General features: G+C 38.9%; 5 protein-coding genes across 12 annotated transcripts in view; 4 read left to right on the top strand and 1 right to left on the bottom strand.

Annotated features, from left to right (window-relative positions):
• The first annotated feature begins 336 nt into the window (after positions 1 to 336).
• LOC105385551 (GPI transamidase component PIG-T) lies at positions 337 to 2,582 on the top strand. The gene is made up of 3 exons (XM_038112430.2): positions 337 to 545; positions 694 to 1,983; positions 2,081 to 2,582. Exons 1-3 carry the CDS (start codon positions 389 to 391, stop codon positions 2,299 to 2,301), a joined length of 1,668 nt encoding a protein of 555 aa, XP_037968358.2. The 5' UTR covers positions 337 to 388; the 3' UTR covers positions 2,302 to 2,582.
• Positions 2,583 to 2,901: 319 nt separating this feature from the next.
• On the top strand, positions 2,902 to 8,017 carry LOC105385573. Its single transcript, XM_048633453.1, has 9 exons — positions 2,902 to 2,987; positions 3,083 to 3,197; positions 3,516 to 3,591; positions 3,744 to 5,680; positions 5,753 to 5,824; positions 6,102 to 6,212; positions 6,442 to 6,619; positions 6,887 to 7,025; positions 7,230 to 8,017. Exons 1-9 carry the CDS (start codon positions 2,968 to 2,970, stop codon positions 7,915 to 7,917), a joined length of 3,336 nt encoding a protein of 1,111 aa, XP_048489410.1. The 5' UTR covers positions 2,902 to 2,967; the 3' UTR covers positions 7,918 to 8,017.
• Positions 8,018 to 8,334: 317 nt separating this feature from the next.
• Positions 8,335 to 12,044, bottom strand: LOC105387139 (ras-related GTP-binding protein C). The gene is made up of 8 exons (XM_038112439.2): positions 11,827 to 12,044; positions 11,594 to 11,739; positions 11,220 to 11,448; positions 10,781 to 10,876; positions 10,433 to 10,651; positions 9,827 to 9,969; positions 9,290 to 9,438; positions 8,335 to 8,862 (listed from the first exon to the last, which is right to left on the bottom strand). The coding sequence occupies exons 1-8, from the start codon at positions 11,827 to 11,829 to the stop codon at positions 8,687 to 8,689; spliced, it is 1,161 nt and encodes a 386-aa protein (XP_037968367.1). The 5' UTR covers positions 11,830 to 12,044; the 3' UTR covers positions 8,335 to 8,686.
• A 425-nt stretch (positions 12,045 to 12,469) lies between these two features.
• On the top strand, positions 12,470 to 14,051 carry LOC125491440. Of its 2 annotated transcripts, none has more exons than XR_007268308.1 (2): positions 12,470 to 13,818; positions 13,854 to 14,051. XR_007268308.1 is itself a non-coding variant. In XM_048633452.1 (2 exons), the coding sequence occupies exon 1, from the start codon at positions 12,802 to 12,804 to the stop codon at positions 13,723 to 13,725; it is 924 nt and encodes a 307-aa protein (XP_048489409.1). In that variant the 5' UTR covers positions 12,470 to 12,801; the 3' UTR covers positions 13,726 to 13,754; positions 13,836 to 14,051. The 2 variants fall into 2 exon arrangements, 1 of the variants encoding a protein (XP_048489409.1); XM_048633452.1 differs by having other exon boundaries at positions 12,470 to 13,754; positions 13,836 to 14,051.
• A 557-nt stretch (positions 14,052 to 14,608) lies between these two features.
• The window catches only part of LOC105387116 (phosphatidate phosphatase LPIN2), a 29,553-nt gene continuing 20,608 nt past the window's right edge, over positions 14,609 to 23,553 (top strand). For 2 of the 7 annotated variants that reach the window (XM_048633446.1, XM_048633445.1), the window contains exon 1: positions 23,126 to 23,348. The gene's annotated coding sequence lies outside the window, so the exon portion shown is untranslated. Of the gene's footprint in view, positions 14,631 to 23,120; positions 23,349 to 23,553 lie in introns of those variants that run through there. The other 5 variants (XM_048633447.1, XM_048633450.1, XM_048633449.1 and 2 more) reach the window with 5 other exon arrangements.

The raw sequence follows: 23,553 nt of genomic DNA, 5'->3' as shown, positions 1-23,553 counted from the left end.
CACGCTACCAGCGGCAGCGGCAGCGGGCGGCGGCGGGCGGTCGGTCGGAGCGGGTTAGAGTGGCGGTCGGAGCTGGGTGGAGCGCAATCGGAGCTGGGTGGAGCGGAGGCCACAACGACACTGATAAAATTCCACACTGTCTACTTAGTAGGTAGAGAAAGAGAAACGGATTTTTTTTCTGAGATCATCGGTTTTCCTCGGAATAAATAATAGAATCCCTTCACTAAATGGTCTGTGCAGTCTGTGTGTGCACTGTGCACTGACATCTGACATTGACAGTTGACAGTTAGGAATAGGAACACGGCTTGCGTTGTGTGTTGTTAATTTTTCCAAAAAATGAATTTACTTTGATTTACCTGTTTGATAAAGTTTCTATCAAAGCTACATTATGCGGGTGTATCTGACGAGTATAGTTATTAGTGTATTTATTCTGTTAGCGGCAGCAAATGATGAATTTAAAGAAGAAATATTCTTGAAACCTCTTCCACCGACACATCTTTACTCTTTTTTTCAGTTTATTACCCTAGTAAATAATGAAAATTCATGTAAGTATACAATTTTAATAAGTGGGCCCTTAAATGAGAGTAATAGGGGACTATCAGTTTCACTAAGTAAATGAAGTGGCTAGAAGAATCCATTAAATATGCATTTATAGCATGTTATAAACATTCGACTTTTATTATTATTTTTCAGTTAAACACGCCCATTTGGCACCAAGATCACTGAGTGAAGTGATTTCCAGATTTCATGTAGAGGAACTACATTTGACTCTGACCGAGGGTCAGTGGAGGCATGACAAGTGGGGCTACCCGGTGCTGGATGCGGCCCCAGGGGCTGAATTGTATGCCTGGTTCTCAGAGGATGTAGAGGACGTCGATATACAGTGGAGGCAGCTCAGTGCCACACTCTCTGGCCTTTTCTGTGCCTCCCTCAACTTCATAGATGGCTTCAACACCATCACTCCACGCATGGCACTGTGGCCTTCTGGTGCATTCAAACAAAACCAAAATGTCACTTCACAACTAAGATATGCATCACTACCAAGAGAAATAGTGTGCACAGAAAACCTAACTCCTTGGAAGAAACTTCTGCCCTGTGAATCCATCAGAGGATTTTCATCACTACTCAACTCCAGAATGATCCACAACACCAACTACCACTCAATAGGAGTACATTTCAGGAGGATGTGCTCTAATAAAGAGTGTTCACAGACTCACTTGGAAGTGAAACAAACAGTCAGTCTAGTCTATGATTACAAGATTTTGAAGAGTGTGGACTGGTCACTGAGGAAGCTCTTTGGTCAAGGTTTACCAGGAGGATGCCCACTAGCATCATCTAGTCAGATATATGTAGACATCACCTCTAACGATACCCAACCATTCAAGTTGACTCCACAACCTGATAAAATCATAACCTCGCAACGCGGAGGGAGTGACACAAAGCTGGCCGTGTACAACATCAAACCTGATGGAATAATGATGAATTTAGCTGCCAAATATGGGAACACAGATAAAATAATAGTGCCGCAACCACCTCCATTGCACTTCAATAGATATGTGCTTGGATATGGAAAAGAATTTGGTGGTATTGTCACTGAGGTGACCAATAATTACCGGTCTCCAATAAACATTGTGCTGTTAGAGAATGCGCCCTGGTGGCTGCCAATACAGCTGAGCACATTGAGGATAAATGGTGAAGCTGAGAGTAAACTAGTGCTGTCACAGTTCTTTTCTCCGGGCCGGTGTCGACAGAAGCCATACCACTTGGAGCTGCTTCTGAGGCTACCTGCAAGGTCCACTACCACCATCACTATGGACTTTGAATTTGTATTCTTGAAATGGCAGGAATACCCTCCAGATGCCAACCATGGGTTCTACATTGGATCAGCATTGATCTCAGTCAACTTACCAACAGCCAGGAATTACACTAGTCTACCTCTGACTGGCAGCACTTATGACTCTGTAGTCAATGCTTCACAACCTTGTAAGTACACAATCATTCAACACAATCATAGGCCTTTATCACATTTATTTTTTATTTACGTCTTCCCAAATTCTAACAAAATCATTTTCAATTCCAGGGTACCCTGCAGTGTTCCGTACGAATGGCGCCATGGTGTCGCTCCCCACTCCGGACTTCAGTATGCCGTACAACGTCATCTGCCTCGCCTGCACGGTGGTCGCCCTGGCCTTCGGGCCTCTCCACAACATATGCACCAAAGAACTAGGCCTCAAACCCACAGCCAAGAAACTGACGTGGAAGCAAAGACTGCTTGGCATTTTCAAGAAGAAGCAAGACTAAGCTATTGCAGTATTATTTGTGTTTTAGACTGATTCATGTACAAATACTTAAGTCTTGTTTGTATTTAATTATGCCACATTATTGCATTTAGGAGATCTACAGGCATTCCAAACCCATTTTATAATACCAACTATTATTATGTTAGCATTAGCAATAACGATGATAAATCCTTCTTTAAGAGCACCCAGAACAATGTAGGTTAGGAGTCTGTTAAAGTGATAAATTAAATTCATAAATGGCATACATACCATTACCACCAAATAAAAGTTTTGTTAATTTTATATCATCCTTTTGTTTCTTTCCATCTCTGTACCTATGTAGAACTCCTAAGTTTTAAGTCCTAACAAACTTTAGAACTCGAAACGCCAGGCGTGGCCTACGGCAACCCATGTCTAGAGGTCCAACGGCCTGTGATGCAGGCCGGATCGCGCCTCACCACAAGGCCTCATCGGATGCAATAATATATAAATAATCGCATGCTTCATCAGCATAGATAAATTTAATGCCTGATGTAACGACTTTTTAATATAAAGTCCTTGGCCTAGCCTAATAATCATTCTAATAATATAAAAGATTGTCAAAATTAATGTCAAGTCGGAAGTCAGATTGTTTTGATATAAATATTTACATTTCTAAACGTTAACCTTAGTGATTTGATTCGAAATCATGAGATCGGATGGACGAAAGTAAGTACCTAACTTCTACTACATAATGTACAATCATATTATTTGTTTCAGTGTTATCGCGTTATTATTTAATTACCTTTATACCCATGTTTCAGTCCAGCAGCAACGGACTGCCCCTGTTGCAGCAAATGCGCCGACAGCCCGCGCTTCCAGCAGCTGGCCAGCTCCGGCAGCGGACTCCATGTGTATCAACATGTCATGAACCATGGGGTGAGTTGTGAACAATATACCTACTTACCAAGCTCTTTATGATCTTACTTACCTACGTGTCTTTGTCTGACGCTAGTTAAGTTATTATTATGTGGTCTGGGTTGGTTTATCTCTAATCCCTTGGGGTAGCTAGGTAGCTAGGCTAAAGTAGCTAGGTACATAGGTAGGTAGATTAGTTAGGTACCTACTCGTTATAGATTTATGTTGGAATACCTACCTATTTACGAAGTAGCGAACAATTTAAGAGTGTCCAATTGTTTTAAGTCGGTATTCGGTACTTAGTATAACTATGAGTATAATAATTATTATTATTTTTAGCCAACACACATGATAACATTTATCTTCCACAACACCACGGATAATCCGATAAAGCCTGATCACTTCTCAGATTTAGGTAAGTATGTGAATGAATACCTACTTACATTACCTACGTAGCATAGTTGCGATTTTTGTAGCGAGACTCCAGTAAGTTCTTATATTTTTTATGTTGTTTAGTTACTGTTTGAAACTTTTAACAATTTTTTTGAACAGGGAATTTAATTTCAGATCCTAAAACTGTCGATTGTCCAAGATGCAGGTATAATTTGGCGCACGCCCACAAACTGCTTAAAGAGTTTCCACAGATAGATAGAAAAGGCATTGTAGGAGTTTGCCAGCAATGCAGACCTAAGAGAGAACCAGACAACACCTGCAAAGAATGTCTCATGGCAATACAACGATTCAAATCCGCTTTAGATCAAAGAGTTAACGCGACTAATGTAATGAATGATAGAAAAGGGTACTTGGCTGATTTCAAATGCATTAAAGCAAATGAAATTAATCATTTTAAAAGTGATACTATAGGAGCTGAACCTCGGTCAGAACAAAAGTCACGGATATATGACTTTAAAGACTTGGACCAATCAAGAGGCCCGCATTCAGATCAATTACATACAAAATATTCTGACTCTAATGTAAGTTCTGATATTTCACGAAACACAAGATTCTTGAAATCTAAAGTGGACAAACTAATACAATCAAAAAGGAGCTCTAGAAAACAATCATCTACTGAAAATAATGTGAATAAATACTTAGGAAAAGTAATAGAAGGTAAAGGCCACACTTTAAACGAATACTACTTTCCTAAAATAACTGGCCCTAGGCAAAAAATTAATAAACTTAAGAAGCAAATTAGCCGTAGCGAAGTAATTGACAGAAGTAGAGATATTATTAAAAGGAAAGAAGAAAAAAATCGCCAAAAACCTTATAAAGAGAATCACAGCAGCGCCGAACGAAAAAGGAATGATACTGAGAAAAGAAAACGTTGTATAGAAGAAAAAGATAGAAAACACTCAGGTGAAGCTGATGATCCCAGCTACAACGAGAATCTACTAAGGTCTGTTAAAAAATCATCAAAGGCAAAACAAGGAATGAGAGATAAAAAATACACAAAGAAAGATAATGATGACGATCTCAACGAAACTAAAATTATGGCGCAAAAGAAAAATAAAGAAAAGCTTATTAAAAAAGGGACAAAACACCAAACGCGTGAAGAATCTGATAGAAGAATTAATAAAAATAATGCTATTCCGGGAAAGTCTGGCAAAGTTGATCGGGTTAAAAAGGATAAAGTAAATGCCGCAGGAGATATTACTTCCGAAGAACGATTGAAAAAGGCTGCTAAAAAGCCTAGTGGAAAAAAGAGCGATCGTAGCAAATCAAGTAAAAATTATAATAGCTCCGACGAAGATAGAGAAGAAAGACTGAAGAAGGGTAATAAAAACCGTAAGAGGGAAAAGGGTGACGGGAAACAGCTCAGTGATATCGAGAAAAAATATGATAGTGATACAAATGACGATGAAAAGGGTAAAAATCGCAAAGGCAATAAAGATAAAGGCACTAATAAACAGGGCAAAGAAAAATTGAGAAATGACCATAACCTAACAGATAGATTTTCTAAGAATGGAGAAAAGGAAGAAAAATCTAAATTTGACACAAATATTGGCAAAAAGCAGAAATTGTTAGGTCCGAATGAAGTAAAGTCAAAAAGATCATCACCAGAACAATTGCAAACCAATATAGCACAAAAAGACAAACTTATAGTTGAAACTTTAACGTTAGCTATGAAAGCAAAGAAAGACATAATATTTGACGACTCAAAACTTGAAAAAAAGCAAGTGGTGCCTGAATACAAAGAGGTTTTTATACCGAAAAAGGGTAAAGACATAAAAGAACTGGACATTAAATACACAATCATCCCAGAAATTATAGACACGGGCGAGATGACTGAACAAAAGGACTGCGAAGTTTGTGCTCAGATCGATTCAGTAGTAGATCTTTTTGACGAAGCCAATAAAAACATGGCTGAAGAACAACCTGAAATTATAATAGAAAATAAAATCTATAAATATAATCCGCTGAAACGATCGCCTAATTTTCTGTCAATACATGATATTAAGGACAAAGATTTTGCTGATGAGGATACTGTTGTTTTAGATCGAGACGTAAGTATTTTAACCTATGCAATGCTCTAGGTTAGACAGATTGTTTTAAATAATTCAAAATTTTTGTTACAGACAAACGAAAGCAGAAGACATCCAAATACTCCAGCTTCAAAATTTCAAAGAAGTGCAGGGTCATTGCCAAGCGTATGATTATTATATCCTAACTAATATTATAAATGCGAAAGTAACTGTGTCTGTCTGTTACTCTTTCACGCCAGAACTACTGAACGGATTTGAATGAAATTTGGTATACATACGGTCTAAACCCTGGGAAAGAACATAGGCTACTTTTACCCCGGAATTCCCACGGGAAAACTTTTTAAGGCGAAGCGAAGCGCGCGGGAACGGCTAGTTTATTATATTATTACGAATGCTGTGATGTGATGAACCTCACTCACAAAACTACACTCTCTAATTTCAGTCAGACATGAGCCATTCTGACCAAAAGGGAGTCATCAAGTATTCTCTCTCGGACCGCAGTTTTATCGATAAAGGATGGACTCAAATGCCTACTGAAAAACTAGTGCGGAAGGTAAAAAACTTTACTAACAACCAAAGAACGATCTAAATTAATCTTCTCCTTCCTTATTTGATCAGCTGTTGAACTTTCATACTCAGAGAGAACTCAAAGAGGACTGATGCACATTGAACATATACATTCCTCACTAGCCACGATCCTTCAGCATTCTTCGTCTAATGATGTTCCATTTTTCTTTCTGTTCCTGTTCATTCCTCATCAGCCGACAATTCGCCTATTCCAGATGAATGTCTACCGCATGCGTCCCGCGCACCCGCAGTCGGGATGGTTCGACCACTACCGGGGGAAGGGGCTGATGCAGTACCCTACTGGAGAGAAACTGGCCGAGTTCGATGAGGAGGGCCGGGGCCGCTGGTTCTATAGGAATGGTCGAGTTGCACTGGACTATTATGATGCTGAAGGTATGGTCGAGGGTTTTTAGATCCAGATAGTGATAGGAGTAGTAGTCTGCTGCAGTCCCACAGCCTAGAATATAGGCATGTGTAGAAAGACTGAGGAAAATAACTGATTTGTATGAGCCTAAATTATGCTAAGAAGAAAATCAATTGCAGGTATTATGCGAGTTAAAGGGAAGGATACCCAATAAAGTGGTCTTATGATATCTGTAAAGCGTCAGTGCCTAAGACAAGAATCTAGCAAAGATCACATAAGACTATATCCTCTTTCAGAGTTGAACGCACAACACCGTGTGATAGTGTACAGTAGCGGGGAACCTGACGCGCGGGGCCGCTCGCATCCCGTCACTATCCTGGCGACCTTCGACTATCTCGGCAACGGGATTGTCTTCGACCATGCTGGCAAAATCAGGTAAACATGTTATGGATTTTAATAAAACATACTGATAGATTTAAATTAATAGATAGATAGATAGTCTGCGACAGCCTTGCCATCCTTGAAATGGTGTTACAATTTGAGTCAAACGGTCAGTCCACTCTACACTTTTCCTCTTTCAAGGCACGTTGTTGTAACATCTAGGTACAGTAATGTGACGTCATGTAATCCTCTTTTCAGACTGAAATACAACCAATCGGAGGGCGTGGTCCTAGACAGGAGCCTCGGTCCAGTCTCTACGTGGAAGTGGCATTCACTGAATGACCCCCCGGCGCTGCAGCGAGTCATGATCGACCAATCACAGCCCGACCCTGACATACAAAAATTAGCAGCCACTAATGAGAAGCCAGGGCCGGAAGACGAGGAAATGCTAGCGTTAGAATACGATAACGTATTAAAAAACAAAAGCAAAACGACGCAGAAATTCAAGCCATTTCAGATCAAAATGAAAGCGTTGAAGATTAACGAGAACTTTTCCCTCCGTGTTTTGGATCAGGCGACTGTTTATTTGATATTCCGGGACGGGACAACCACGTTGAAGGTTAATTTGGGCATGTTACTAGATCAAACCGAAATCATTGACGTGGCGACAGCTGATGTGGTAGCCAGTGCTGACATAGTTCCGGATTTAGGGACTTCCCCCAGTATTGAGGGTATACTAGAGATGGTGGAGGAAGCTCGGCAGCAGGAGCGAGCGAGGGTGGAGCGGGAGCGCCTGCGTCCCACTGTACCCCGCGCGAGTGTGGTGGGTAGCGTTGTGAAGACAAAGGGGAAAGCTGGTGACTTGGCCAGCGATGGTGCAGGAGACTATCAGAGGAAGATGAAGCCGGCTTCGAATAGAGTTTATTATAATACAAATGTTTCTTAATTAATTTCAGGTATCTTCGTAGATTTTTAGAGCAGTCTTTTGCATTTATTTTATAGATATTGTTGGTTCTTATATAATTTATGGTAATATTAAGTACCTACGTGGAATTTATGGCGCAGTTGATGGATTTAAATAATACCTATACTATGTATAAAACATTTTAAAGAGTGTTTTTATTACAAAATATGTTTTATTCATTAAAATATACATAAAGTAACCGATATTTAATATAATAAAGCCTATAACAGAATTAACATTCAATACATACCTACAGGATGTTACAAACATACACATTATGCGAATCATAAATATGATTAAAACTTTTGGGTCAACAATATCAATAAACCTGATAATAACTCAACATTATATTACATGATATTCACAACAGTTTTATTGCTATTGGAAACCCTGGTTTTAAGACAGTTGCTGCCAACTTATACTTTTTGCTGCCCAAAATTTTCAACATTTACATAAAACGAAACATGTCCAGGGCTTCTTGAAAACACTAAACTTTTCATAAAGACCTTCATATTTTTTCATTTATACGGACGCAAATAAGCTATTGAACCGAACAATAAATACATAACGATTGTTCAACTCACAGTAAATTCAATTTGATTGTATCCGGCTTCTAATATTGCAATTTGTTGTAGCTATAAACTTGCAGCAAAAAACCCACTTACCACTTCAACCAATCCTTCATAGTCCGTCCAACGATATCGTACACTCACTCACAACATTCGGCTAAGGTCATCACAATTGGCTAATGTTACGGTAACGGGGTTTGAGACAGTAGGGACCCACTGATCGTGCTATCTAGGGGTCCGTTGGTGGCTTCAGGGGTTCCCATGGGAGATCCGTCTTCGAGGTTTTGACACTTGTTGCGAAGCTCAAACACTTGCGTTATCGCGTCGCGGAAGCAGAGGAAGTTGTAGTCTATTACACCTGTTGGACAGATGTTTGTGTTGAGTTGGTTGCCTATATCGTGGTAGAGAGCTTTGATAGGTCTAGGGTTGATAGACACATAGGTAATAACCATTTACGAACAATAATTTTATTATGATGATGTTAAGAAGAAGAATGAATAATTTATCATTCGTCAGTAGACTTAATAAAAAGAAGACCGACAGCGATAACTTCGCAACAAAAATAAGTGCAACCCCAAAAACTTGATTATAATTAATTTATTACTCTTTGTAATTTCTGAGTCTCTGGTACGAGTAAAAAAATTCTTCCTCATTCAAATCATTAATTTAGGTACTTATACCATTTAGATACTACTTGTATAGTCTCATTGCTATGTTTCAGCAATGAGACTATACAAGTATAAGCGCTGTGGAATGGACACACCTATCTCTTTTGCTATCCATACCTTGTTTCTGGAAGTTCTCCTCCCTCAGTATGCACACGAGCGCCAGGAACTTGTTGACCTCGCGCAGGTACAGCACCGTGCCGTTGTTCAGCTTGATCAGCGACGAGCTCTGGCTGTTGAACGTGCTTGTTTCTGTCTCGTCCACCATGCTGGAATAGCGGGCCAGTTATACTTGTGGAAAGGATATCGTAGCGTTTGAATGACTATGGACACGAGATTATGCTGCGAGTTTGCAGACAAGGGTATGGTTTGATGAGTTGAGTAGTGAAGTTATAATATGTTATGGAGTTATACAATGTTGTAGGAACGTGTTCCATACAATGCTAAAGGATCCAAACCACTAAAACACATTTTGTTCCACAAAACGGTTCCTGTACAGATTTCGTGTGGATGAACCCTTAGCTATCAGATCACAACAGTTTTAGAAATTATTTTTTTAATAATATTTATTTAATTTTAATAAGCAGATGTTTTTGACCGACGATTATTTGGCGTTTAAAAATATGAAAGGATTATTTAATTATAATTTTAGCTTACCCATATATGCAGGAAATATCTATAACTACATCAATCATATCACAGCACAGTTCATAGCTCTGCATGTCCACGGGAGAGCTGTCGGTCGCGATGTAGATCTTCGACACCACGTCGAACAGAAACGCCTTTTCTATTCCCGAATTCTGAAATATACGATAGCAATATAAAAATTTCACTGTGACAGAATAGGAATATATTAGTGCGACTACTATAAAAAATCTGCTGTGACGGTACCATAGGAATATTTTAGAGACAATTTAATTATCAGGATTAAATTTTAAGTTCTATATGAAGAGCTATGACATAAAATGTTACATAAGTTATGCAATTCTAATGTCAATACTGTTTATGTCTATAACAACAATATAAAATGGATTTTAAATGTAGACCACAATAAATAATGCTAGTAAGTATGGGGGCAGTTCCAAACAGCAAATGTTTTAAGTTTATCTCCCAACTTGCCATTAATCATGCAGTCAATGTCCATTTACTAAATGACTTACAAACAAAGAGTCATTACCAATTACCATTACACACTGTTGCTGTCCTATGGTACCCCAGTGGTACAGAGAGAGTTTATTACATACTAAAGAGGATTTAACTTACTGATATGAGTATATTCAAAAGGTTTTCTAAAGTAGGCAGCTGCGGAATAAGTTTCTGCACAACTTTGCTGAACGCCTCGAAGATAGAGTGGTCATAGATGGAGGTGAGGTGGAATGAGAGGTGCACATGCTCCAGCCCGGCGTCCGCAAGGTCGTCCGTGGCCCGCTGGTGGATGTCCCGTTGCGATTCCATCTTGTAGTCGTCATTTAAGCCATCTACCTGTGAAATTGAAATTCTTAATTGTTATCCTGTTTTGTGAAAAGGAACAGGGCACTTATGCTATTGCATATTGATTGATAAATATGTCTTTTAGCTTATAGAGGTAAGAAATGTTTGAAAGATACTGACCTTATGAATAAAAACTTCAAACTTTATGTTACTATTTACTCTATACGCCTTTGTAACTGTTAACTGTAGTTTGTTGAGTGCGTCCATGTAGTCATCCTGAAATACATAAGTGTTTTTTTTAATAAAGCAGATTATGTAAATACAGTGTTGTCAGTAAAGGTAAACAGTAAACATACATTATTGTGAATAGCCTATTTATAAATGAATGTTTGTATCAATATTGTTTACTTATCACTCAGTGTTTCAATATGTAATGATAAGACAGGCATTGAGGTCATATGAGACATAATTTATTTTACTGACTATATAGAAATACCTATTGGAAACTAGCTAGACACAAACTACACTAGGTATATAGTAATTGTACTTCCAACTCTTTTACTAAAGTAGGACACTAAGGTCATAACATGAAGGTATCTAATAAATATAGTTAACATACCTGTGCATCAATAACAAACACTAATGCCCCACATCCGCCAAAAATTGTGTCCGAATCAAAAGTAGGATCAAAAAAATCTATTTGGCCGGGAAAGTCCCATATTTGGAACTGGACAAAGCTACTGTTGTTGATATCATCTTTCACTATCTTGTTAGTGGATTCCAAAAACAATGTTTCATTTGGAGACATTTTGTGAAACACCACTTTTTGTATAGATGACTTCCCAGATCTGAAAAAGAGAAAGGTTTTTACTTTCAAAATCTGTTTCATGGAATACTATCAAATTGGATCTGTAATTGCAATAAAATTACAATGTATTGACATCTTTACAATCTCCCACTCGACATGAAGATAACATTATATTTTTACTTTACCTTCTGAGGCCCATCAGTAAGATTCTTGGTTTGTGGTCGTCTTGCAGTGACGAGTTGTCCCCATCCCCATTCTGCTCAAATGGGCCGTAGCTGAAGTCCTTAGGGAAGGAGCCAACATCGTAGCCACCAGGTTCATCTTGATAACTCTGTAATCATGAAATATTTACAAGTTTAGCAGCTGGAAATTAGCATTGGACCAAAGTTCCAATCAGATTAATATTGAATTGACTCACCATTGTATTGGTTTTCAGAAGTATCCAAGTAAATATTAGTCAAACTGTGTTGTAGTTGGTTACATGCTTTCGTCACAGCACAAGCAAAAACTGTTTGCCAACTAAATTTTCTAACTAATCCAAGGAAACAGAAATTTAAAGAACAAAAAGCCTTCACAAAAGCGAAAGATACGACGACGTTGTGCTGGCTGTGTTTCAAAATCAGCTTACAAGCCAGTCACTCTGTTTTTGACATTGACAGATGGTGATATAAGGCTAGCTACAGAGGTTTATTTCTGGGCTATTGCCGTTTTTGCGTCGCAACGTCGTCGGCGTCGTCGTCGCATCACCCATGTGGAATGTTTTGGAGAAAATTCAGATGATTCAGTTGCAGAACTTGACAGTGTCAGGGCAAGAGCTTCCAATCAAAATGAACTTTACTCCGTGATTTGCCATTCAGCTGGTCACACCGAACCACAGAGTAGTTTTCTCATATCATATCATATTAAACAGCTGTCAAAATATTTTAAAAAGTCAATCAAACCAACAAAAAATCATTTTCTCGCTCAATATTTCATTGTTTTCAAATTGAATATCTTTTCTTTGTTGCTTGCTAGTAAGTTATATGTAGTGTATTAGTGTAGGTATTCCCTTTTGTTGGGGCTCCTACTGAGTCTTCGGAGCCCCCGCGGCAGCAAGACTATGTTGCGATATTCCACATCGCAAGGTGGGAGGATGTTGGGGCTCCTAATAATTCTTTGGAGCATCTACATTATTACTTACCTTTTTTATAATCATATTTACAATATTTTAAGTATCTATGATTTGTCAATAAAAATATGTCAAAAGCGCAACATCGCATAATTTTCGTAAATAGATAAAATCCCTTTGCAAAAAGGCAATCTTCGGAGTTTTCCAAGAGAACCGTGTGCCGGACCAGCCCCGCTACGCGGCTAAAGGTTGGTGCGGCCACATTAGTGGCGACCGTGGGATAAAATGGAAAACTTAGAAAAGGAGAGGTCAGTAATGCGAAGGCTATTTACGAAGGCGAAGAATGAGTTGCTACCGTTATTGACCACCAACCTACCAAAGCCGAACATGGCGTTAAAGGTAAAATACAAATTTTTTGCCGTTCATGCTGAAATTATGTTCGAGGTGGATGAAAAAATTAAAGAGCACTGGCTAAACATGGAGAACCTGGACGAAGAATTATACTTTCAGGAATTAGAAGCCATTAATGAGTATGAGTCGGAGTGGATCAAGATAAAGACCAGATACGAAGACGTAATTAATAAAGCAGAGGAGTGCAAATATAACAGTGCACCGGTAGTCAGTTCTCGTGACATGGGATGGTTGAGGCTACCAAAATTGGAGCTTCCCAAATTTGATGTCAACGTAGAAAAAAGGCAGGTGGAAGTTGAGGATCATGATGAGGTTTCTTCATTAAAGAAAATGGAAGTCTCTGATGATTCTGGTGACAGTGATAGAAATATTGCGGAAATTCAAGAGCAAATACCAAAAGATGTCTCAACAATAATCATCAAAGATGAAAACACTGCAAAGAAGGAGAGAGAACAAGTGGCTAAAGACAATTTTGACAATTCTGTTTCGATGAATAATGATGGAAGATTTGAAGTGTCCTTGCCCTGGAAAGATGAAAAGCCTGAGATACTAAGCAACAAAGAAACGGTAATGATAAGACTCAAAGCTACTTCAAAAAAACCTGAGAAACATAATGGATTAGAGAACTACGATGCTTGTTGTTGTTTAGGAAAAGTTCGGAAAAGAAGAAGAACGAAATGGATAGTCAACCCGCCTGCACCTCCGTGGTGGAGAGGATGGTGGGAGAGGAAGATCCAACTACCTGACTGCAACTTGGAAGTGGTGGCCAACAAGGATGGCTTCCAGTCGACCCGTTAGACCAGCGTTAAGTAGTTGCGATATTCCACATCGCAAGGTGGGAGGATGTTGGGGCTCCTACTGATTCTTCGGAACCCCCGCGGCAGCAAGACTATGTTGCGATATTCCACATCGCAAGGTGGGAGGATGTTGGGGCTCCTACTGAGTCTTCGGAGCCCCCGCGGCAGCAAGACTATGTTGCGATATTCCACATCGCAAGGTGGGAGGATGTTGGGGCTCCTAATAATTCTTTGGAGCATCTACATTATTACTTACCTTTTTTATAATCATATTTACAATATTTTAAGTATCTATGATTTGTCAATAAAAATATGTCAAAAGCGCAACATCGCATAATTTTCGTAAATAGATAAAATCCCTTTGCAAAAAGGCAATCTTCGGAGTTTTCCAAGAGAACCGTGTGCCGCACCAACCTTTAGCCGCGTAGCGGGGCTGGTCCGGCACACGGTTCTCTTGGAAAACTCCGAAGATTGCCTTTTTGCAAAGGGATTTTATCTATTTACGAAAATTATGCGATGTTGCGCTTTTGACATATTTTTATTGACAAATCATAGATACTTAAAATATTGTAAATATGATTATAAAAAAGGTAAGTAATAATGTAGATGCTCCAAAGAATTATTAGGAGCCCCAACATCCTCCCACCTTGCGATGTGGAATATCGCAACATAGTCTTGCTGCCGCGGGGGCTCCGAAGACTCAGTAGGAGCCCCAACATCCTCCCACCTTGCGATGTGGAATATCGCAACATAGTCTTGCTGCCGCGGGGGTTCCGAAGAATCAGTAGGAGCCCCAACATCCTCCCACCTTGCGATGTGGAATATCGCAACTACTTAACGCTGGTCTAACATTCTAAAAAGTGAACACTTGAAATTTATTTGTACCACAGGAAATACTTTCTACTGGTATGTTGTTTCCTTCTTTCACCTTCTAATTATATATTTTTTCAGGTATTTAATGTGCAATGATTGTTATTCTTCGTACATAATATTTTTTCGGCAATATGTAGCAATAATACTTAAATTGAAAAAAATATAGACATTACAAGGGATGGAGGTTAAGGTTGTAGGTGCCTTCCTAGATTTTTGTTATTACGATTGTATTTTGTATTATTTCCCTACACATCATTTCTGGTCTATCTATATGCAAAACAATTACATTTTCCTCAGTAAAATTAGCATAATTTTTTAATTTAAATGGAAAAAAAACCCTTGTATTTTCTAAAAATAGAGTTGGATGGAAGTACATAAGTATATGCAAATCTATTGTAAAGTAAATAGGTAATTATAAAAAATATTATTATAACCTTAACAGTCAAATGCTATACTTACAAAGATGTGTTGTTGCACAGAGATTCTTATTGTTGGGTGATCAGAGCACAGGTATTGTTTGTACTCTCAGGAGATACATTAATAGGTCAGAGACTGTGTATGAATGTCTAAATACTCTTCATAGCCATAATAAACCTCCCAGGTAGAAAGATAATTATATTGGTTCCAAATATAATTGATAACAATTTTATTTGTTATTATTAAATACTTATTATTTTTAATGGGCCCTCTGGAAAATGAGATATATAACAATACCATCATAAAGCAGTTTCTGTAATCAATAAATTTAGGTCTTGGACAGAATCTGTTACATTGAATGCATTTCTGAAGCAAGGAAATTAAATTTAGAGCTGTTAAAACCAAAACTCTGTACTAAACTAAGTGTAGTGGTATCTACTCTATTGTTTTTCATTTAATTTTAATTATTGATTTAGTCAGATTATTAGTCCCTAGAATCTTTGGACATATCCATTTTCCCTTTGCCCTATTAAAGGTTAAAGGGAAAATGGTTCCCACCTTATTTTCAACAAAAACCATTGAAAAAATAAGTATAGCCATGCCTTATTAAGGCTGAGGTTTCCTCAAAATATTTTCTAAGTACTCATTGAAACTAACACCCCCACAAAGAATAAAATTGCTTTTGATGCCCTGTATCTTATTGGAAACCAGTTTCCTTAATCCTGTAGACTCTATAGAGGATGCTAGGCTTACATGATTAGTCATCAAAGTATTTTTAAATCCTACTATCCTATCCTACCAATATTATAAAGGCGAAAGTTTGTGTGTGTGTGTGTGTGTATGTTTGTTCCCTCTTCACATCAAAACGGCTGAACCGATTTGAATGAAATTTAGTATGGAGTTAGCTGACACTCTGGATTAACACATAGGCTCCTTTTACACTTTTCGTGGAAACAGCTAGTATCATATTATATATAAAGTGAGTGAGCAACAAGGGAGCAGTCCCTAGTTGCTCACACACTTTTGCGCGGCCTTATATTCGAGTGTGTCGTAAAAGATTTGCCACGTCTTATCGTGAGTGTCGTGCTCCCCGTGTTACGTGTGCAGAAGCATTAGCGCCAATAACGTGCGCGACAAGACGTGATGAAATTTAACACTCACCCCCAGACCGCGCGATGTGCGTCGAAAACTATTACGCCTTTAGCTGATGATGAACAGTCCTGGTTCATTATCAGCAAAAGGATAAATACGTAGCTGCTTACGTGCGGTAGTTTACACTGAAACATAGCTTCTGAATAAAACACCCTCATCTCATTCTGCTGATCGTGAGTTCTAATCTAGTTATGACTCAATAAATTCTAGATAGCCTGGCGTCGGGAGGTAGGTATTCTTTGGTAGGCTTCGAGGGCACTGTCTAGAAATGGCATTAAATTAAATTAATAATGCAGCTACATTCAAAACAAATGTTTCACTGTCTACTTCATAGGTAGGTACTGTGTTGTTCTGTATTTTTTTTACAATTATTGTAAAGTAATCTTTCGATTTAGATAAGAATGAGATAATGAACATATAATTCTTGGTATTAAAGTTTCTAACGTTACATAACTAAGGAGTTAAATATTTCCAGTAAATAAAATTCTCATGGGACAAAGTGAATTTCCCCGCGTTGTTTACGATTAATTATAATTATGACTCAAGCAGAATGTGTAAGGTAGTGTTGTTAGTCTCGCATATTTACGCATAACTTGCGTTTTTTATCCCCGCTCATTGCCCGTTGTTCCTTATTCCCCGTATAAGTTTTAATTGTGTGTCAGTCTTAGGGCATGCAATACCGCAATACCGGTATTCGTAATACCGGTATTAGGGACAAAATTCACGCTATTTTCAATACCGGTATTGAAAGTTAATACCGGTATTGAAGTAATACCGGAATCGGTCTTTTTTAGGCTATAATAAAGCGATTAAGATATAGTATTCCTATGTACTGTGAAAGCGCACTTGTTTCCAACCGTTTGATGCAGTTTTCGGCCGTTTGATATCTACTGTTGTCCATGCGTAAACGGACACTGGATGTAAAAATAATAATTTACTGTAAAATTTAAACTCTAATACTCAATTCTCGTAAAAATCTATTACAAAATACTGAATTTCTGCTTTTTCTCGTTTTATTTTGACCTATACGACCTTTAATCACAATATATGCCATTTATTACAAGGAAATCTAATACCGGTATTAATACCGGGATCCCGGTATTGAGTTGCAATACCGGAACTCAATACCGGTATTGAAAATAGTTCCGGTATTGCATGCCCTAGTCAGTCTGCGGTTTCGTTGCTTCCGAGCTGATGGACCGATTTCAATGCGACGTTATTTTTATAGAAGGATGGCTATATCGCGGGTTTTAGAACACAAACAGCTCTATAACAGTATCCATGTTGTTTGTGTACAAATAAACAATATATTATGTACTTACTTAAAATTGTGTAGGTAGATATCTTCTATCTATGAACTTTTTATTATGATTGTCTGCGGTTTTAAGGTTTGGTTTCGCTCACCACACATTTACTATCAGTAGGTGCCGGAACGCATCGGTAAACATGTTTTTGTTTTTCCACTGTTACACTCTAATCGTATGGCGCAAGTTTTCCTGGTGATTATGTCCGATTAGACCTAGCACACATCAAGGCTGTTGCAGCTTAACATTCCTTTATCTAAGGTTCGTGGGGGGTCTTTTCTGATTATCTGTTTCCATACAATTTTAACATGAAATTGTGATCGTAACATTTTGATTCGTCCCCTAGAAGGGTTAGTTTTTAAAGCTTTCCGTTTATATAAATAACTAGATCTAATTAAGTAAATACAGTATTACTAATAACAATATCCATCACTAGTATTATCTAACAAGTATTTAAATTAAATGATTGAACTATTTCAATACTCTCGAACCTTCCTTTTCACAATGAAGGTCGAGTCGAGATTCCCGACCGTTCCCGAGGCCAGATACCGACAACTCAACTGAAATTACAGTTTATTTTCCCTTCATGACCGTCGGTCTCTCCGAAATGTCTCGAAAACTTCGCGTGGGCGTCGCCCGGCGCTTCCGCGAAAAGTCTGCACTCGCCTTTACAATGCGTACCTATTGCGAATTTGCGAATCACAAGGTCACTGCCGAGATAATATTTGCTACACGCGTATTTGGGCCGGGTGTAGTCGATTCTGATAGGTAAGCTGGTAGCTTTAGGATCTAAAATAGGTCGCAATGCAAGTTGTTTTGCACATCGTCATGGCCACGTTGATATACGCAACAACTCGTACTAATAAACCCTATCCATGGATCCACGGTTGAGCATGATATACGTCATGTGACACACCCACTTATGTATGTATTTATTTGCTGCTTGTTTATGATGTAAAGGCTAAATGTTAAAAGAAAACCTTGAATACTAATTTACCTGAAATGCCTTAACGATGACTTCCTGATCTAGTATTTTTTCTGGAAATTGTAAATGTAGATCTTGATTCGTAGTCTAATAGCTCAGCTTTGTGCAGATCTGATTAATTGCCACATTTGGGTTTGTTTACATCTTCGATAAATTAAGAATTTAATAATAGCCAATCCATTATTAAAAATAATTTAGTGTTTCTCGTCATTATAACTGTTAGAATAATGATATAAACTAGTACAACCTTATTGTGTGATTGTATTCTATTTAAGAAAAGCAATGTGCTCTATGTACAACTGACATCTTCCTCTTTATCGTCTTACCTGTCTAACCGTGTACATCCAAATTAAAAATCCAAATTACAAAAAGTAATCTAGCTGTTTTCACTTACGCCTACCCAATAGGTTATGGGCCCAGAGCTTAAATAAAACACTGAGCATATTATTTTGATAATATTTAAACTAATTATCGTAAAATAGTGAACTGTCATGAGTATGGCGAACACAGCGGCGACTGTTTTTCCTCTAGAAAAACTACGAGGTATGGATAATTATACTAATTGGAAATTTCAAATGAAAATGTTACTTATACACGAAGATCTTTGGGATTGCTGCAAAAGTGAGAGTTGTTCAGACGAAAAGCTTGTACAAAAGGCTCTCGCGAAGATATGTTTGTCGGTGCAGCCGTCAATATTCACATACGTAAGAAACGCGAGCACAGCTTACGAAGCTTGGAACAACTTACAGAAAGCTTTTGAAGACAAAGGATTGTGCAGAAGGTTAAGTCTTTTGAGGATAATCTTCACGACAAAGTACGATCAATGTCAAAGCATGGAAGACTACATAGGCAGGGTGAGTGATGTCTCACAGCAACTTACAGACATAGGAGCACCTCTAGACGACGATTTCCTGGCGGTAATATTGCTTAGTGGGTTGCCACCTGACTACGACCCACTGATAATGGCACTTGAGAACTCGGATATCAAGCTGTCGAGCCAAGTTGTCAAAGCGAAATTACAACAAGAATGCCAAAGAAGAGCAGGTAAAGATGAATCGGCCACAGCACTTGTAGCAAAGAAGAATTTCAAATGCTATCGCTGCAAGAAACCAGGACACAGTATCAAGAACTGCCCAAAGAAGTCAAGCACTCCGAGCAACGACAACAAATCTACTAGCTGTCAAGCAAAGGGGGCGAATGGAGCGCTGATGTTGAATGCACTGTCAGCGGAGATGCGGCGTGATCGATGGTACCTGGACTCCGGGGCGACGAGTCATATGTGTGGAAACAAATCAATGATGACTGATTTCCGTGAAAGCAAGCCTGTTGCAGTATGCGTTGCCAATGGTGAGCAGATCTTTACAGCCGGACAGGGTAATGTTAAGATTCAATTGGAAAAAGTAAAGACTATCAGCGATGTTCTGTATGTACCTAAACTGACAGCCAACTTGTTATCTGTCAGTGCTATAACTAAAAAGGGTTATAGGGTTATTTTTGATGATAAAAGTTGTAAAATATATGATGATAGTGAGGTTATTGCCACAGCCAGTCATGTAAATGGTATGTATCAGTTGAATGATGGAACATCAGGTAGGGAGCAGGGCAACTGTTTTGTTTGTCCACAGATTGAATCAGATTTAAGCAGTGAGTCTGCTGTTCCTGAGGAGAAGGAGTTATCCATGGTGGCTAAATCTGGGAACAAAACTACCCAGGATACTTGGCATCGCCGGTTGGGTCATCTGAATGCCAGAAGCATGCGTCTTCTGAAAAATGGTATGTGTGATGGTGTTGATTATGACGTAGGTAAATTTGAAGCATGTGTTGCTTGTGTCAAAGGTAAACAGAGTCATTTGCCGTTTCCGAAGGCATCAAAGAGCAGAGCCACAGATGTGTTAGGGCTTGTACATACGGATCTGTGTGGTCCGATGCCTGTGCAATCTTTCAGTGGTGCTAAGTATGTATTGACGTTTATCGATGATTACAGTAGAAAGACGTTTGTTTATTTTCTAAGAAATAAAAGTGAAGTTTTCGAAAACTTCAAATATTTCAAGGCAATGGTGGAGAATCAAACAAACAAGAAAATCAAGGAGCTTCGTAGCGACAATGGAGGTGAGTATGTTAGTTCTCAGTTCCGGGAATTCCTCAAGAAGCATGGCATCCGACATCAAACTACTATCCCGCACTCGCCGCAGCAAAATGGAGTGGCAGAGCGGGCAAACCGCACGATCGTCGAGAAGGCCAGATGTATGCTACAGGACGCTGGACTAGACCAGAGGGTATGGGCAGAGGCTGTTAATACGGCTGTATATTTAAAAAACAGAAGCCCAAGCCGTGCTGTGCCTGGAGCTACCCCTGAACAGAGATGGACCAATCAAAAGGTAAATCTAAGCCATTTACGTACTTTTGGTTGTGTAGTGTATGCTCTTACCGAGAATCGAACAAAACTAGATTCCAAATGCAAAGAGTACATATTCGTCGGTTACTGTGAGGACAGTAAGGGCTACAGACTGCTAGATCCTTGTAATCCAAGTAAGTGCATAAAAGCTAGAAATGTCACATTCTTCGAAAATAAGTTTTTCAAGAAAGTTAGTAATGATGGTGACATGTTCTACATGGTGGAGTTGGACTGTTCGGCAAATAGCAGCGAGGAAAGGATGCCATCTGATGGTTCCGCTGCTAGTTCAGGTCCTTCTCCAAGTCAGCAGGTTGTCCCTACAGAGAGGCGAAGCGTGGTGTCAAGGGCATCAAGTTCTGAGTTGTCATTGTCAGACAATGAAACGTCAGGTTCTGATCCCACCTATGTACCAGGAGACTCTACGTTGGATTCTATGGACTCCGACTGATGTGTGAGTTCTCAGGGTGAATCGCATCGTAAGAGCGGCCTAGATGTCAAAGGTTACGTTGATGCGATTGGGCCAGCTGCGAGATTGACCGTAGGTCATATACAGGGTACTTATTTAAATTAGGTAACTCTGTTATTTCATGGGAGAGCCGTAAACAACGAACAGTTGCCCTCTCCAGTACCGAAGCTGAATATATGGCAATATCAGATTCATGCAAAGAGGCATTATTTATCCGTACTTTGCTATATGAATTGTTAGGTAAATTTTCTAAGATATTGATCCATAATGACAGTCAATCAGCTCAAAAGTTATGTAAAAACATGATGTTTCATGCTAGGACCAAACATATCGATGTAAGGCATCACTTTATCAGAGATGTAATAGCTAGAAATATTATAAACTTGTGTTTTATGCCAACGAATGATATGCCAGCTGATTTCATGACAAAGCCAGTAACTAGAGAGAAACATAATTACTTTGTTCAAATATTAGGTTTGATCTAAGTAGGTATCATAGTTATTATGTAAGTACTTTGATTTATAAGTTGATAGGTACTTATGTGTTTTATAGGGTAAATGCTCCTGTTGTTGTACCTACTTATATTTTTATAGGGTAAAAGCCCCTATTGTTGTGTTACTGTTTTGTTGTTATTTGAATGTTTTATTAAGGGCCACTATTTTATGGAGACTGATTTTATTTTGAAATGATTTTGGTTTCTGTTATAAGTACTTTTGTTTTTGTAACTTAAGTTTGTGAATTAGTTTCAAGTTTAAGGAGTAAGGTCACAGTACATATTATTATACTAGTTTAAGGGCCACTGTTAGAATAATGATATAAACTAGTACAACCTTATTGTGTGATTGTATTCTATTTAAGAAAAGCAATGTGCTCTATGTACAACTGACATCTTCCTCTTTATCGTCTTACCTGTCTAACCGTGTACATCCAAATTAAAAATCCAAATTACAAAAAGTAATCTAGCTGTTTTCACTTACGCCTACCCAATAATAACATCACCCTGCACAGTCTGCTTCCCTCGACTGACTTTCATATCCCTCTGAATTGCTTGCTGTGAAGTGGTAAACTTTCTGCCACTACAAGCTTTTTGCCTTGATTTTTCCAAGACTACGCACCGCACTCATATTTATTTCCATAAAAACTACCTTCATAACAACCTACTGAATTCTCCGAACCACGCAGTACCTATATTTATGTTCATCGTAAATAAAATACTGTGGCATACCATATACGTATTCTGTGTAGTAAATAATATAATTGTGTAGCTTAGTAAACAAGTTGGTATGTTATGCAGCTGTTTGTTTACAACACAAGGGCCTGCGCTGCGATGTTGTGATCAGCCATTGTCACTCCGAGTCGAAGTGCCAATTCTATTCGAACCTGGGTCCATCGACTTGTTCGCGAAATTCCCGGAAATATTAGATCAGTACGAATTTAAAATACTTGGGGGACGCTGCTGACCCACTTTCACCGCATCATAAGTCGAGGACATTATTATCGGTCTTACGAGCCGGGTTTCATCAAAGCCAGACAAGAATTTCTGAATGCCTAGAGCGCTCAAGGCTCGGATATTTTGGGACATTCTGCACAGTTTGCGGTATCGTTCGATGTTTAAGCTGCTTTCGCAATGTGGTGCGCGACATCACGCCATACCACGCGATCGAGCAGGGTCTTACGACAAGTGTTGGAGGGGGCGCCGGTATCAGGCAAGCTGTGTCTGTGTGCGTGTGATTGTGCCGTGTGGATGCACGCGGAGGTGTGCGTGTGTGGGTGCACACGTCACGGCGTCGTCAGCTGGTGATGGCCGCCTCGCCGTGCCCCCAGCGCCAACAGTCCCCTGGTAGAGTCGGCGCGCACACCACGCGTCGAAGTCTTGCCGTACAGTTACAGTGCGCGAGTTTCGCAGCCGATAAGTGTATTGTTCAATTAAAACAGTTGACAGTTCGGTTGTGAGGACCCCTCTGTAAGGAACAAGTGAGGTGCCTTTGGGAATTTCAGGATTTTATTTGTTTAACCTGAAAATCGCGCTAAGGTAATTAAGCTTATTTCAACTACTGCATATGTGTCGATTAATTAAAGAAGTAAAGACCGACCGGTTGCATAAACATTTTCAATGTTAAAAGAGTTGAAATGTATGATTATTTTTCTTAATTATTATGTATATTTGCTATTAGTAATAAGTGCCTTATCGATAATCGTAATCTTTAACTTTTTTGTACTTACGGATGAAAGCCACA

This window comes from Plutella xylostella, chromosome 5 (genome assembly GCF_932276165.1).
Source record: "Plutella xylostella chromosome 5, ilPluXylo3.1, whole genome shotgun sequence".
Taxonomy (NCBI): Eukaryota; Metazoa; Arthropoda; class Insecta; order Lepidoptera; family Plutellidae; genus Plutella; species Plutella xylostella.
The sequence above is the reverse complement of the archived record's forward strand: the minus strand, read 5'-3'. Positions and strand labels throughout refer to the sequence as shown.